The sequence below is a fragment of the Nicotiana tabacum genome, chromosome 10, assembly GCF_000715075.1.
Source record: "Nicotiana tabacum cultivar K326 chromosome 10, ASM71507v2, whole genome shotgun sequence".
Lineage (NCBI taxonomy): Eukaryota > Viridiplantae > Streptophyta > Magnoliopsida > Solanales > Solanaceae > Nicotiana > Nicotiana tabacum.
The window spans coordinates 79954745-79970702 of NC_134089.1; the positions used below are offsets into that span (position 1 = coordinate 79954745).

Below are 15958 nucleotides of genomic sequence, written 5' to 3' on the forward strand. Positions count from 1 at the left end.
TCTAGCTGAAAAAGGGAGGTGATCATACCTTAGTGCTGATGGCGCTTCGGGCCTCGATATGATTCAATCGTTTGTTATGAGGACGCGGTACAGTCCTGTGCTTTGTATAGTCGGGTGTAGCAGAAAAAGTAGCTCGTTATTGCTATTTTACTATTTGTTTATCCTTTGCCTCTTTCGACGGTGGAAGTATTGGTGCCAGTGCCACATCGTGCACCGCAAACATCTCTTTTGATGCATGTTGTTCCCCGTAGATGGTTTTTATCCCATCCTTTGTTGAAAATTTCATCATTTGATGGAGGGTGTATGGTACTGCTCTCATTCAGTGTATCCATGGCCTCCAGAGCAAGGCGTTGTACCTCATGTCTCCTTCGATGACATGGAATTTGGTATTTTGGGTAGTGCCAACCACGTTGACCGGGAGGGTGATTTCCCCTTTCTTTGTTTTGCTCGCCATGTTGAACCCGTTGAGGACTCAAGAGGCGGGCACGATACGGTCGAGCAGTCTGAGCCACTCTACCACCCTCGACCTGGTAATATTGGCCGAGCTACCTGGATCCACAAGTACACGTTAAATTTGAAATATATTCACAGGAAAAGAGATTACCAATGCATCGTTGTGAGGCTAAGACAAGGTTTTGATGTCCTCGTCACTGAATGTGAGAGCATCCTCGGTATGTAACCTCGAGTTTGCTTTTCTCTGGTGATGGATATTTTTGTTCTTCTGATCATGGGTTTTTGTAGAGCATCGATGCTTCCTAAGATCATGTGTATGACATGTTGTGGCTCATCTGTTTCATTCTTCTTGGTCGCCTCTCTTTCCCGGAAATGATTTTTTGCTCGGTTGCTAAGGAATTCTTAGAGGTGACCTTTGCTGAGTAGTCGCGCTATTTTTTCCTGTAGTTGTCGGCAATCCTCGGTCCTGTGACCGTGTGTGTTTTAAAATTCACACACTAAGTTATGGTTCCTTTATGAAGGATCTGATTGGACAGGCCTTAGCCACCTGGTGTCTCTAATTTTATTGATGGCGAAAACGATGTCTGAAATGTCAACATTGAAGTTGAATTCCGATAAGCGGGGTTCCTCCATCGGCCCTGTGTGCCTATCGAATCCAGATCTCCTAAGCGAATCCTTGAGGATTCTGGCCTCAATATATCCTTCGTTCATTGTAGGGTATGTTGCACCTCAGGGCGTTTCTTCTATCTTTAGTGTACAGTTGGTATCTTTCTTTGTTTGGCTTTGGCTCTTTTATCGGAAGCCTGCTAGGATATACCGAGCCCTAGGGGGCTTCTATTTGGTTGTCTTCAACCCTGATCTTTGATTGGTATCGTTCATGGACGTCCGACCAAGTCACGGCGGATACGCGACTAAGTTCTGCTTTAGCTGCTTCGAAGTTATCGAGCTTCGCTCGTTCAAACCTTGAGTGAAATCCTGCACTGCCCAATCATCGGAGACTGGTGGTAGTTCCATTCGTTACATTTGAAAGCGAGATACGAACTCTCGCAGCATCTCGCTCTCCCTTTGCTTGATTTTGAAGACATCGGATTTCCTTGTAACTACCTTGATGGCACGGCATGTGCCTTTATGAAAGAATCTGCTAGCATTGACAAATGAATCTATAGAGTTAGGATCTAGGTTGTGGGACCACATCATGGCCCCTTTTGAAAGCATCTCTCCAAACTTTTTCAGTAGGACATATTCGATCTCGTCGTCCTTTAGGACGTTTCCCTTCACTGCAAAAGTGTAAGCAGTGACGTGCTTGTTGGGGTCCGAGGTTCCATTGTACTTCGAAGGTCTGGCATTCTGAACTTCATTGGAATGGGTTTTGGGGCCGCTTCCTGTGGGAACAACTTTTGTACGAACTTCTTCGAGTCTACACCTTTCAGGATCAGGGATGTCCCCGGATTTGATCGACCCTAGAATTGTAGGTCTCTACCTTCTTGTTATTGGCACCTATCTTCCTTTTTCCCGTCTCGATCCTTTTTTTGAGGTCCTCGAGCATCTTTATGATAGCGGAGTAGCCTGCTGACCCGTTGTTGCTTGATCTTTCTGGTACCTGTTTGGCTCGGGGAGCCGTTTCCGGTGCTATCGTGCTGGGAGTTTTCTAGTTGCTTTGCAGCTGAGCATTCGCCAGTTGTTGTGCTTGTAACATCTCAAAGATGACGTGAAGGCTAACCCCTCATTCTTCCTGAACCGGGATTTTTTTAGCTTCTTGTTGATCTCCTTGGTGTATGCTCCTATTGGCGTGGGAGTGTATTTCGATGTGTTGAGCATTGCGCGAGACCAGGTCCTCAGGAATTGATTCAGGTGCATCCTCAGGGTTTCGTGGTGGTACACCAACACCTGGAACAGCCACACCATTTTCTCCATGGTCCTCAAGATTGTTGTTTTCATGTGTGTTTACCGAGTTAGACATTTTGACCTGAAATCAAGATCTTGGACAAGAAAAAGTGTGAAAGGTAACTTGCGTTATATCGTAAACCAGCAAGAAAATAATCATTATTTACCTTAAAAAATTGTAGTTACAATTAGATTTGACTTTGTGGTTCTAAAAATATGTGATCTATTTTTATGCTAGTTGTTAGGCAATAGATGTTAAGTGAGAGAATAGAAACTAAGATAATAGCTTGAAAATGGCGTAATAACTAAACCGAATGGCGGGAAATTGGGGGCCTCGAGCTTGCATATTCGAGGCCTCGAGGTCAAGTCGGATGCCTTGCTAAAGGTATGATAGCCTTGATGGAAGCCTTTTATGACCAATAATGAGCAATAAAATTTGTAAGAAAAGGAAAAGGGGAAGGATTTAGAGAGAGAAAGTAGAGAGAGAAACACCAACGATTGTTGAGCAAGGAAGCTGACAATGCCGATCGATGACTCACCGAAACCACCATAATCACCTTACACAATCACCTCTTCCAATTGATAGTATGACTAGACTAATTACGCCGGAAAATGGAATTCCCCAAAAATTAGCTCCAATACAACTGTTACATTGGCTACCAGGTATGGGAAGTGCACCTACGGTCATGCAAGCACCGCCAGAGGTGGAGAAGAATGAATTGCAACCAATGGAAATAGGTATGCTTACAGCGGCACGAAAATTAATATACCAGCTGGATCTCAAGCTAAGCAGACCATGGCTGAAGTAGTGAAAGGTAACAGAGCTCAAACACAAGGCATGCAACTTAAATTCTATCCTCCGACAGTGAAGGACGGAGTGAAAATGGCCAAATTAAACCCAAGGAGATGCTTAAATTTGTCTATGGCGTATGGAACACAGTCACAACTCCAACAGTGTTGTTGCATGATGACAGGTATTTCATCTTTAAATTTGAATCTATGGAGGACAAAAACCTAATAATGCAAAATGGCCCTTACACGTTCAATATTTGACCTATGGTGTTGAAGGATTGGGACCCAAATTTCCAGATGCAGAATGAATCTATGAGAATTGTTCCAATTTGGATCAATTTACCTGGGCTACCGATCCAATGTTGGGTTGAGGAAAACCTAGGTAGGATTGCTAGCCTACTAGGCAAACCTATTTGCACTGATAGGCTTACAGCAAAATGTGAAAGGGTATCATATGCTCGAATCCTTGTTGAAATGGACATTACACAACTATTTCCTGATGAGGTTTGTGTTGAAATACCAGATAGAAGCTGGATGCAGAGAGTTGAATTTAAATGGAAACCAAAATTCTGTTTAGATTGCAACAAATTTGGGCATGGTACTGGAAAATGTCAACAAGCAACACAACAAGAAGAGGAACCAATGAAGCATAAAAGAAGAAGAAAGAAGAGAACTAAAATGTAATGGAAACCTAAAGCAGTAGCAGAGGAAAGCAATAACACAACTACCCTGAAACAAGAGAATCACACAGAAAGAACCAGTTGTGGAGATTCAAGTGACTAACAGAGGCAAACATGCAGTGGTAATACAAGGAGCAGCTGGCAAAACAAAACATAGAGAGATCAATTATGAAGAACTAGATAGAAGGAATGTATTTGCACCACTGACAATATTGGAAAGTCCATTTACTGAGGGACAGCAGGGGCAACCTCCTAGTACTATAGCAGGCCAAACGGCTAATGAGGGTAATCCCAACTATCATGAGCCCCCATGATCATTGTGTCCTGGAACATTAGAGGACTGAATAAGTCCTATAAACAACAAAAACTAAAGATAGTTTTTGCTGACAAATAAAGTAGATATGATAGCTTGTTTGGAGACTAGAGTTAAAAAACACAGGTCACAGAATATCTGCAGGAAGATGGGTGTAGACTGGCAATGCAAAGACAACTATGACTATGCACCTAATGGTAGACTATGGTTATTGTGGAAAGAAGCAAATGTCCATGTAACAGTACTGGGGAGAACTGAACAACTGATTCACTGTCTAGTGAAGGACAAAAATTCATCATTTACCAGTTGTATAACATTTGTTTATGGCCTATACACTGTTCAACACAGATTTCCACTATAGAGAAGCTTGAGGAATGTCGACGCCCCCTTTTCTCTAACCGTGGGGTCAGAAATCGGGTATACAACATTGGGAGGACAACTTTATTCCCTTTCGAGAATTGGGTTTAGAAGTTGAAGAGTCGCCACCTAATGATTATAGTGCATTAGGACACTTTAAGAAGGGTTTGAGATGAAGAGACCAGAGATTAGGGTAAAGGCTAGAAATTATCCCGAGGGGAAGGTGTTAGGCACCCCTCAAGATCCACTAGTGTGGTTCCCGGCCATGTTACAATTGTGACTTTACAAGTAAACAATCAAAGGCTCAAATAAGGATTCGCATATAACATTGCAATCAGGTTAAAAATTTTCGAAGGTAAGTAGAGAGGGCAGAAATTCATGAAAAAGAGATTTGAACAGTTTTACAAGAAGAAATGAAAGCAAATAAAGGGAGGGGGGTCCTAAGTTTATAATTAATATGGATCACTTCAATGCAATATCCAGCGATCACTCCTCAGAAGAGGGGTCACACGTGATATTAGCGCATCGGTCATCATATCCATATCTACCCTTCCCACCCCGTTAAGGTGTTAAAGCGCGAAATGGTATTGTTACTTATTGCATGCTATTACCCATCCCAATCCTATCAGTCCCGGAGGCATATGGGACTACTAATCCTAAAGGGGAGGGAGTTGGGGGCTTTTGCGTAGTTTCAAAAGGATAAAAATCTAGGCGACAAGCTATAACAGATAGCAGTTAAAAGGGATACAAATAGCAGTTAAGGCTCAAGTCGGCCTCCTTATTCAAAGCAGCAGATTATTTAGCATGACTTACAAATACTGGTTTGGTCTGTATTAAACTTAACGTAGGAAGGGTGGCTAACTTATCACATATTTTAAGATAAGAGGTCCAAATTAGGCCTGCCTGCTGGTTGTAATTATCAAAACTGATGCAATTATAAAATTTTACCCTAAGGCTTGCCTAGGCATTAAACAGAACCTATAGGCATGATATCTATAAGTTTCGGAAATAAAGAAGTAGACTGATTGCAGAAAGGAATTGTCAGTTACAAAAACATAAGTTCTGCAGGTGCTTACGCGTTATTGCTATTGATTTTAGACGAATTGGCGATTCAAGTTAGTTAATAGCTCCTATAGGCATGCTTTCTAAGTGTCACTGATTTTAAACACTGTTATTATTATACAGAAATCCTATAGGCAGGTCATCTATATGCAATTGGTTAGTTGTTTAAATCCTATAACAAGTTTGCCTAATGACGGATGCACATGCAAAATTGCAGAAAATCCTATAGACATGGTATCTATATGAAAGTGCAGAAAATCCTATAGGCATAGTATGAAAATGCAGAGTTCCTACGGACATGGCATCTATATAAAAATGCAGAGTTTCAGTGATTTGTAAAACGCAGAACTTTTAGAGGCAGTAATTCCTACAAGCATGATCTCTAGATGGGATACAGAATTTCAGAAATGATAACCCCTATAGGCATGATACCTACCCCTTGCATGCATAGTTCCCTGCCCTTTTCCACTAGCCAACCCCAAATGTTTTTTACAAGATTATTACAGACCAGAATTAATCAAAAAATAAATAAAATACATTCGAAATCAGAATTCCAACCAAGGAGGGCCTAATTCAGACTCCCAATCTGACATATGTAGTAAACCAACTTTCAAGGATCCAGGTTCCGAAGCCTTCTCTTATTTGGGATGTGTCAAAGTTCCAAGGAGCTTCAAGAGCTCCAGGCAGTGCTTACACCCCAAACATCATTCCAGAATTACAGTAAAGTGCAGTGCGGAAAAGCCAGCCCTCAAATGTCCAAGTTCAGAGAGAACTCAAAGTCTAAGAGTAAGTGTAAGTGAAGGGGAAATGATAAGCTGGTGGTCATGCCAAGCAATTTGAAATGCTGGCACACCCCTGACCAATTTGTTATTTTCAAATTAAGGAGTTATGACTTATTGAAAGCCAAGTTCAGGCCTAGATAGCCATTTAAAGGCTACCAGACCATAAACTTTAACTCAGCATACATAGGGGTAATGATAGGGAATTCATACCAGAAACAGTAAACAAGGAAGAGGGGGGAAAAGGGCATGATCAGCAATGAAACATACTGACACACTCTTTACTTGGGGTCAAAAGTTTAGTTCATGGACAACAATTCATGTTGCCATGCCCTGAATCCCCATTTATAAACACATAGAGGGTAAGGGAGTAGGGATCAAGCATTTGCAGGAAAGTAAAGCGTACAGTAGCATATGAACATGTCAAACTCTGCATGTAATAGGCATAGATATAAAGACTATAAGTAAAAACATTAGGATGATTGCTGGGAGCTGAGTTAAGACATACCAGTAAAAGAGCAAGAGTAGGATGCAAAGATAAAGCAGTAATAGTATATTAGCCTAGGCTTTTAGCCAGCTAATAAGAAGGAGCAGAGAACAGCAGTAGAGCAAAAGAGCAAAAGGTAATGCAGATTTTGAAAGTATTCAGTGGTGTGTGTAAGTCAGAAGACTGTTGTCTGTTTTTTGTAAAGACTTAGGGTATTTATAGTCAAAATTAGGTGGTAAAATAAGGTAAAAATCATGGAAATATGTTAATTGAAGAACTCAAAATCAATTAATCAACGAATCAAGGAAGTACTCCCATTAATTAGGGGAATCAAAATCAAACGAAAAGATTCAGCACCATATAAGGCAAATAGGAAAAATGAGCGTAGGATTAAATAAGGAAAGAGTCAAGGTTTAGTATTGCATATGGTAGTCGAGTAAGACCAAATTCAGGAAAATTCCAATTAAGGAAAGGCTTAAAAGAATAGAGTACTATAACAAATGAGGTAACAAAGCCAATTAATTCAAACGGGCGGGTAGAATGTTAGTTTTTTTTAAGAAAGTTTTTGAATAACCAATCAATCAAGGAAAATCAGAATCAATCATGTGAAGTCATGATTCTGCATTTTTAACATATAAATAGAGGTAAATTAACAAAAGTAGCGAGCAAAGTTAACTAGGAAGGAGCAAGGGATGAACAAACATAACCACTCAGAGATAGTGAAAACAAGTTAAGATTCAGCAAGACATATTCGAAGCATGGTGACTATGAAACATCAACAAGAATCAAGCAAATAGGCCAGCAGGCAGAACCAAAGCAAGGGAGATCAGGCTAATACACACAATCAAACGAGGAAACATGCTAACACATAGAGACAAGACAAAGGAAATTAGGCTAACACAGGTAATCGAAGCAGAAAAACATGCTAACACACATAATCGAATGAAGAAACATTTTCTAGAAATTAGGGTTTTTAGCAGAGTCAAACTAAAAAAATAGTAAAAGCATAGAAATCGGTCAGAATAAACAATGAAAAGGTTTTAATCATAAAGAAAATCAATCGAAGCATGCATAAAAAGAAATCCCAGAAATCCTAATTTCGAAGAAAGTAAAAAAAAATGGTTCAAAGCAAAGGATCTTTCAGAATAAACTCGAGAATAAATAGAGCACAGAGGAAAACATGAGAATAGCATGAAATGGCACCGTTTTTGAGAGATTCAGGAGAGAGTTAGGGTTTCAGAAAAAAGAAACCTAATAGAAGTGGGAAAAACCTGTCGTAACCTCATAGATCGTGACATATAGGGTGTGATTTCGTCTGAAATCACACCGGAGAACTCGCATATATAAGAACCAGGAACCCTAGGTCTCAAATCTCCATGGTCCATAAGCCTCGAAGGTCCTCGAGGTGTTGAACAGGACGATGAAAGGTCCATCGGAGCCTTGGGGTTGAAGGGAGGTGGCCGGAGATGGCCGGGGAGGCGGTGGATTCATCGGAGAGCACCAGAAGGTTCTAGAGGGAAGGGGGAGCAAGAGTAGTATAGAGAGAGAGAGAGACCGTCTTGGAAAATGAGGGGTCTGGGGGGGTTGTTGGGATTTAATTTTAGGAAATAAAATCTGGGTCGTTGATCTCATTTGATCAACGGCTCAGATTAGATCGGAGCTGGACCGGGTAATTGAATTGGGTACGGGTCGGGTTCCTATCGAAATGGGGCTGGAAATTGGGCTAGTTGAGACTACAATTGAAAGGGAGAAAGACTGTTATTGAAATAAAAATAGGCTAAGTGTTAAATAGCCAATTTTCCCCTTTTATTTTATAAAAATAGTAATAATGATTTTAAAAGTAAATTAAAAATACTGAGCAAACAAATACTATATATATATCAATTTAAAAATATTGGAACCAATTTTATAATTATAAAATGCTATTAATCATAAAATAGGCCATAATTGCAATTAGCTTAAAAATGCCAAATAAATTTGTAAAAAATATGCAAAAATCACCTTAATTATATTTTGGTGTAAATACGGGAATGAATTAAGTTATTCACCAAAAATGATAATTTTGGATTTTGTGGTATTAAAATAAGTAGTAAATCGGTTTAGAAATTGTAAAAAAATAATACTAAAACTCTTGGGTGTGCTTATATATGCACATACATGCTATTTTGGAAGTATTTTGGGTACAAAAATACCTAGGGAAAAATTGGGTATCAACAGCTGCCCCTCTTTACCCGAGGAGGATGAAAGAGTTGTTGGGTAAAGATAAGATGGCCAATTTTGACCAGAAGCGGCGATTGAAAAGAATTTTGACCGAGATCAGGTTTTTGAGCCGCCTACATATCCCTGATCTTACAGGAATCAGTCCATATGTAGTTCGGGATCCATTGGGCGGAATATGCCGATGGAGATTTGAAATGGACGAACGTGATGTTTAGATTGAGAGAGGTTTCTGAAAATCGATAGGCTGCGGGAACCGGAGCGAGATGCTCCTGCTGAGACGGCCGTTTCCAGCCGATGTACCTACAAGTAAGCAATACGAGCACATATTGTGCGTAAATTTAAACGTGATGCAAGTTCCCATCGGACCATGAATGTTGTCTTTGGACGGGTAGGATGACGTCCTCAGACCATGACGTCCTGGGCCAGGAAGCGTATAATAAAGGATTCGTATTCTATGAAATGATGGTCTTGGGCTATGAGAATGATGCCTCCAAACTATGATGCCTTTGAATAATGATATGCAAAAGGTAAAATGGGGTCCTCAGGCCATGGCATGGCGTTCTCGGGCTATGCAAATGGTACCTCCGAACAATGACACCCTTGGACAATTTGGCGATCTTTCAGCCCATGAAATGCAGAAGGTGGCGATCTTTCAGCCGATGCAAGACGTAAATAAAGGTGGTGGTATTTCAGCCGATGCAAAATAAAATGGCGCTATTTCAGCCATGCAAGAGAGATGAAGTGGCGATATTTCAGCCATGCAGGATGGAGGTAGAGCTTAACCTCGGAAGGCAGAAAGGTAGCCTTATGCAAAATGTAAATGGAGACAGAGCTTAGTCTCAAAAGACAGATAAGTAGCCTTATGCAGATGATGATGGAGGTATAGCTTAACCTCGGAAAGCAGAAAAGTGGCCTTATGCAATGCAGAGAAATGCAGGATGGAGACAATGCTTAGTCTCGAAAGGCAGAGAGGTAGCCTTATGCAATGCAGAGAAATGCAGGATGAAGACAATGCTTAGTCTCGGAAGGCAGAAAGGTAGCCTTATGCAATGTAGAGAAATGCTGGATGGAGACAATGCTTAGTCTCAGAAGGCAGAAAGGTAGCCTTATGCAAATGATGATGGAGGTAGAGCTTAACCTCGGAAGGCAGAAAAGTAGCCTTATGCAATGGAAAGATATGCAGATGGAGGTAGAGCTTAACCTCGGAAGGCAGAAAAGTAGCCTTATGCAGTGCAAGAATGTATAAAGACAATTATTAGTAAGATCTCTTAGCTGATAGCCGATTATGACAATATGACTGCTGGAGAGATTGTGTACGGATAGCAATTGTAGGCACGTGATGGTTCTGAGAAGTTGAATTCTTGGGATATCTAATGATATTGCAAATTGAGTGCCTGCATCCAAAGAAAAATCGTGAGTTCTGTAAGGGGAAAGGGTTAGTTCGTCTTCCCCGGGCTCTTGACGTTGTGTGTCATTGGGGTAGCATCGCTAAACAGCAGCAATCTGGATAATAGTTATGCATGATTTAGTAAATATAACATAAGTATATAATCGAAAATAGTTTTCTTTAGATGAACCAACGACTGCGATGTGGTTCCAGACATTGCAACCTCTTTCGCTCCGGAATTTTGAGGGTCTTCCTCAAAATTCTGCCCCAGTTTGCTGAGCGGACATTTCTGACGGCTGTGCTGAATGACTAAAAAAAATCATCTTCGGAATTTTGAGGGTCCTCCTCAAAATTCTGCCCCAGTTTACTAGGCTGGTGCTTCTGGCGATGCATGGACTAAAATCAACTTCGGAATTTTGAGGGTCCTCCTCAAAATTCTGCCCCAGTTCCAATAGTGGGGAAAATGAATTTTTATTAAATTGTGACCGAACCCATAGGGCTGCCTACGTATCCCCTCTTAAACGGGAATCAGGTCAGGCATAGTTCAAATTACATCATAAAGGGAATCATAAGTGGTTACACATAATATCGTTTCACTGCATCTGAATTGATCTGCTTCGGCCAGACTTCTCCATCCATTTCTGCAAGAATAAGGGCTCATCCAATTAGAACCCAGTGAACCATGTACGGACCCTGCCAATTGGGAGAGAACTTCCCCTTGGCTTCATCTTGATGTGGGAATATTTTCTTCGACACCAGCTGCCCCAGTGTAAACTTCCTTGGCTTAACTCTTTTGTTGAAGGCTTTGGACATTCTGTTCTGATACAACTGACCGTGGCAAACTGTTTTCATCCTTTTTCCATCTATAAGGGCTAACTGCTCATAGCAACCTTTTACCCATTCTGCGTCATCCAACTCTACTTCTTGTATGATCCTTAAGGAGGGAATTTCTACCTCGGCGGGGATGACCGCCTCTGTACCATAAACCAGCATGTAGGGAGTTGCTCCGGTCGATGTGCGGACTGTGGTGCGGTATCCCAATAAGGCGAATGATAACTTCTCATGCCATTGTTTGTGCCTTTCGACCATCTTCCTTCGTATCTTCTTGATATTCTTGTTGGCTACTTCCGCAACTCCATTCATCTGAGGCCTGTAGGCTGTAGAGTTCTTGTGTTTGATATTGAAAGTTTCACACATTGCTTTGATCAATTCGCTGTTGAGATTGGAACCATTATCAGTGATGATTGATTTCGAAACCCTGAACCGACAAACAATGCGGTCGCGGACGAAACCCACCACAACCTTCTTAGTGACCGCCTTGTATGATGCTACTTCAACCCATTTGGTAAAATAATCGATTGCCACTAGGATGAACCTGTGCCCATTTGATGCGGCAGGCTCGATAGATCCGATAACATCCATTCCCTAAGCGGCGAATGGCCATGGTGATCTTGTTGCAGTAAGCTCGTTTGGAGGTGCCTTATCATATCTGCGTGTATCTGACAGTGATGGCATTTGCGAACATACTGGATACAGTCTGTTTCATAGTCATCCAAAAATACCCTGCTCGTAGTATCTTCTTTGCTAAGAAAAAACCGTTCATGTGCGGCCCGCAGGTCCCTGCATGCACTTCGTCCAATAGCCTGGATGCTTCTTTTGCTTCGACAGACCTTAGTAAACCCAAATCGGGAGTCCTCCTGTACAGGATTCTTCCACTGTGAAAGAAGTTGCCGGATAACCTAGGAAGTGGGAGCTTCTGAGTAGCGTTGGCAAGTTCTGGATATTCCCTTGTTGTCAAGTACTCCTTGATGTCATGGAACCATGGTTTTCCATCCGCTTCTTCCTCAACGTGGGCACAATAAGCTGGCTGATCATGAATTTTTACTGGGATGGGATCAATGAAATTTGTATCTGGATGCTGGATCATGGACGATAAAGTAGCTAATGCATCAACAAACTCGTTCTGGACTCTGGGGACGTGCTGAAATCCTGTCTTTGTGAACCTTTTCCTCAACTCCTGTATGTGATGCAAGTAGGGAAGTATATTAGAGTTCTTGGTTGCCCACTCTCCTCGAACTTGATGTATCAGCAAGTCTGAATCCCCGATCACTAGCAATTCCTGAACGTTCATGTCAATAGCCATTTTGAGCCCCAAGATGCAGGCTTCATATTCGGCCATATTATTGGTGCAAGGGAACCTGAGCTTGGCGGATACCGGGTAGTGCTGGCCGGTTTCTGATACTAAGACTGCTCCTATGCCAACTCCTTTGAAATTTGCAGCTCCATCGAAAAACAACCTCCAACCATCATAAGATTCTGCAATATCTTCTCATATGAAAGATACCTCTTCATCAGGAAAATACGTCTTTAGGGGCTCGTATTCTCCGTCCATGGGATTCTCGGCGAGATGGTCCGCCAAGTCTTGCCCTTTGATTGCTTTCTGGGTCACGTAAATAATTCACTTATCAGGATCTGCCACTTGGCGAGCTTGCCAGTGGGCATAGGCTTCTGGAAGATATACTTCAGAGGGTCCATTCTGGATATGAGATAAGTAGTGTAAGCACAGAAGTAATGCCTTAACTTCTGCGCGACCCAAGTTAGAGCACAGCAAGTGCGTTCTAAAAGAGAATACCAGGCCTCGTACGGTGTGAAATTCTTACTGAGATAGTAGATGGCTTGCTCCTTTCTCCCTGTTTCATCATGTTGTCCTAGAACACAACCGAATACTCTATCTGATACCGCAAGGTAAAGCAATAGGGGTCTTCCTAGCTCAGGTGGAACCAAGACCGGCGGCGTTGACAGGTATTCCTTAATTCTGTCAAAAGCTTTCTGGCAATCATTAGTACATTTGGTAGCAGCGTCCTTCTTCAACATTTTGAAGATAGGTTCATAAATGACCGTGGATTGAGCTATGAACCGGCTGATATAGTTGAGTCTTCCCAGGAAACTCATCCCGTCCTTCTTGTTTTTTGGCGGCGGAAATTCTTGGATAGCTTTGACCTTTTATAGATCCAATTCTATTCCTCGACGACTCATGATGAAACCCAATAATTTTCCAGCAGGAACCCCGAATGCACACTTGGCAGGATTCAGTTTCAGATTGTACCTCCTCAGCCTGTTGAAGAACTTTTTTAGGTCTTCCATGTGATCCCTGGCTTTCTTGGATTTGATGATGACATCATCCACATATACCTCGATCTCCTTGTGTATCATGTCATGAAAGATGGTAGTCATGGCTCTCATGTAGGTGGCACCAGCGTTCTTCAAACCGAACGACATCATTTTGTAACAGTACATTCCCCATGGCATAATGAAAGTCGTTTTCTCCACATCTTCCTCATCCATCCATATCTGATGCTACCCAGCGAAACAATCAACAAAAGACTGCAACTCATGCTTGGCGCAGTTGTCGATAAGAATGTGTATGTTAGGCAAGGGGAAGTCATCTTTGGGACTGGCTCGATTAAGATCCCGGTAGTCAACACAAACTCTAACTTTCCCATCCTTTTTTGGCACTGGCACGATGTTGGCTAACCATGTCAGATACTCTACTACCCTGAGAACCTTGGCTTTGACTTGCTTGGTAACCTCTTCTTTGATTTTCAAACGCATGGCGGGCATGTTGGATCTGTCGGCAGCTTGTGAGCTACAATGGATGTGCTGAGACCAGTCATATCATCATATGACCAGGCGAATATGTCTTCATATTCCTTTAGGAACTCCGTGTACTCTTTCTTTTCTGATGGTGATTGGTGAACACTGATGCGCGTTTCTTTGACATTCTCTGTATCTCCCAAATTAACGACCTCAGTTTCGTCCAAGTTAGACTTAGGCCTATTTTCAAAATTCTCAACTCCTCTGACGACCTCTTCTGATATATCATCCTCTTCTAAGTCCGTATCCGTTTGTTGCGTTGTCTCGTTGCAAGTCACAATCGTTGGTTCATCATCAAGGCAAGTAATAGTAATGCTGTGTAAAATAAAGTGAATGATAGAAAAATAATAAGAGCGAGATATATAATAAACTGAAATGCTTCGATTAAATTCGTAATTGTTTTGAATATCAGAGCTCTTTTCAGAATTAAAGACAATGCGGAAATAAAATCAGCTAGTAAAAATTAAAATGTGATGCATGGTGCTTTTGTTTAGCCTTGCTACCCCAAAGCCTTCCGGGCCCTGGTGGTTCTGATTGACCAATTGCTGAGGCGCTCTCCTCGGTTCACAACTTGTATAGAAGGGCCTTCCTCCCCTTCCTCCTCAAAAATAACACTTCAATCCATATCATCATCCTCCAGGAACAGATTCTTCATGGCTGCCAATGCTTCATCTTCCTCCGACCCATATATAGTATCTGCCGGCTGGAAAGTCTGCTCCAGGTGAGGTATCGGGTGCTCCATTGGGCAGTAGGGACCGTGCCATGGTGGCGACCAGTGATTGAACTCCTCCCAAGTGTACTCATACCCCAAACCAAATATAGTGCCATGTTTCTTCAGCTTGATGGGTTTGGCGATTCCCTGGAGGTTTTGCCGAGTCCCTTTCCAGGTTCGTATCCACACCAATTCAGGATACTTTCAATCTTGTTATCCCACCATTTATCTTTGTCTACAGCGTTGACTCTTTCAATGTGGTGGTATGTTTCTCCACCTATTCTCTTTCTACCTCCAATCATCGGGATGGTCTGGCAACTATATATGGGGTTGCTACCATCGCCATGAATGATCACCTCTTGGTGATTCCATTCGAACTTCACTGTCTGATGTAGGGTCGATGCTACAGCTCCAGCGGCATGGATCCATGGTCGTCCCAACAACAAATTGTAGGATGCTGGGACATCTATCACATGAAAGTCAACGTCGAACTAGGTTGGCCCCATTCGCAAGCATAGGTTGATCTCTCCGATAGTAGACTTTTGGGACCCATTGAAGGCTTTGACATTGATGGCCCCATCTTTGGTCTCGTGCAGGCTCTTTCCCAATGTTCTGAGAGTTATCAATGGATAGATGTTGAGGCTGGAGCCTCCATCGATCAAGACTCTAGTGATGAAGTAATCCTCGCATTGCACGGTGATATGTAGGGCCATGTTGTGACTCAGTCCTTCTGGCGGCAGTTCATCTTCGTGGAAGGTGATTTTGTGGCTTTCCAGTATTTGTCCTACCATATTTGTCATTTCGCCCCCAATTATGTTGCTGGGCACATAAGCTTCTCAATATTTTCATCAAGGCATTTTTGTGTGCGTCAGAGCTCTGTAGAAGAGCTAAGATGGAGATCTGTGGTGGTTTTTTGTTCAACTACTCAACGACCGAATACTCCTTAGCTTGTATTCTCCTCCAAAGATCATCGGAACCAGTTTCAGTAGTTTGTCCCGAGGCTTGCTTACTGGACTCAGCTAGGAGTTTTGGAGTGTAAACCCTTCCTGTTCTGGTCATACCCTGCGCAGCAATTGCTTCTCCCGTCTTGGTCTTTCCTTTCCTCCTTGCTTCAGCTGTATAATCCCATGGTATGGCATTTGAGTGGAACGGTGATACGTCTGACATTGCTACAGGAA

At 42.1% G+C, this 15958-nt stretch overlaps 1 protein-coding gene across 1 annotated transcript; it reads left to right on the top strand.

Annotated features, from left to right (window-relative positions):
- The first annotated feature begins 3393 nt into the window (after positions 1 to 3393).
- On the top strand, positions 3394 to 4483 carry LOC142165191 (uncharacterized). The gene is made up of 3 exons (XM_075223802.1): positions 3394 to 3809; positions 3916 to 4094; positions 4209 to 4483. Exons 1-3 carry the CDS (start codon positions 3394 to 3396, stop codon positions 4481 to 4483), a joined length of 870 nt encoding a protein of 289 aa, XP_075079903.1.
- Positions 4484 to 15958: the final 11475 nt, after the last annotated feature.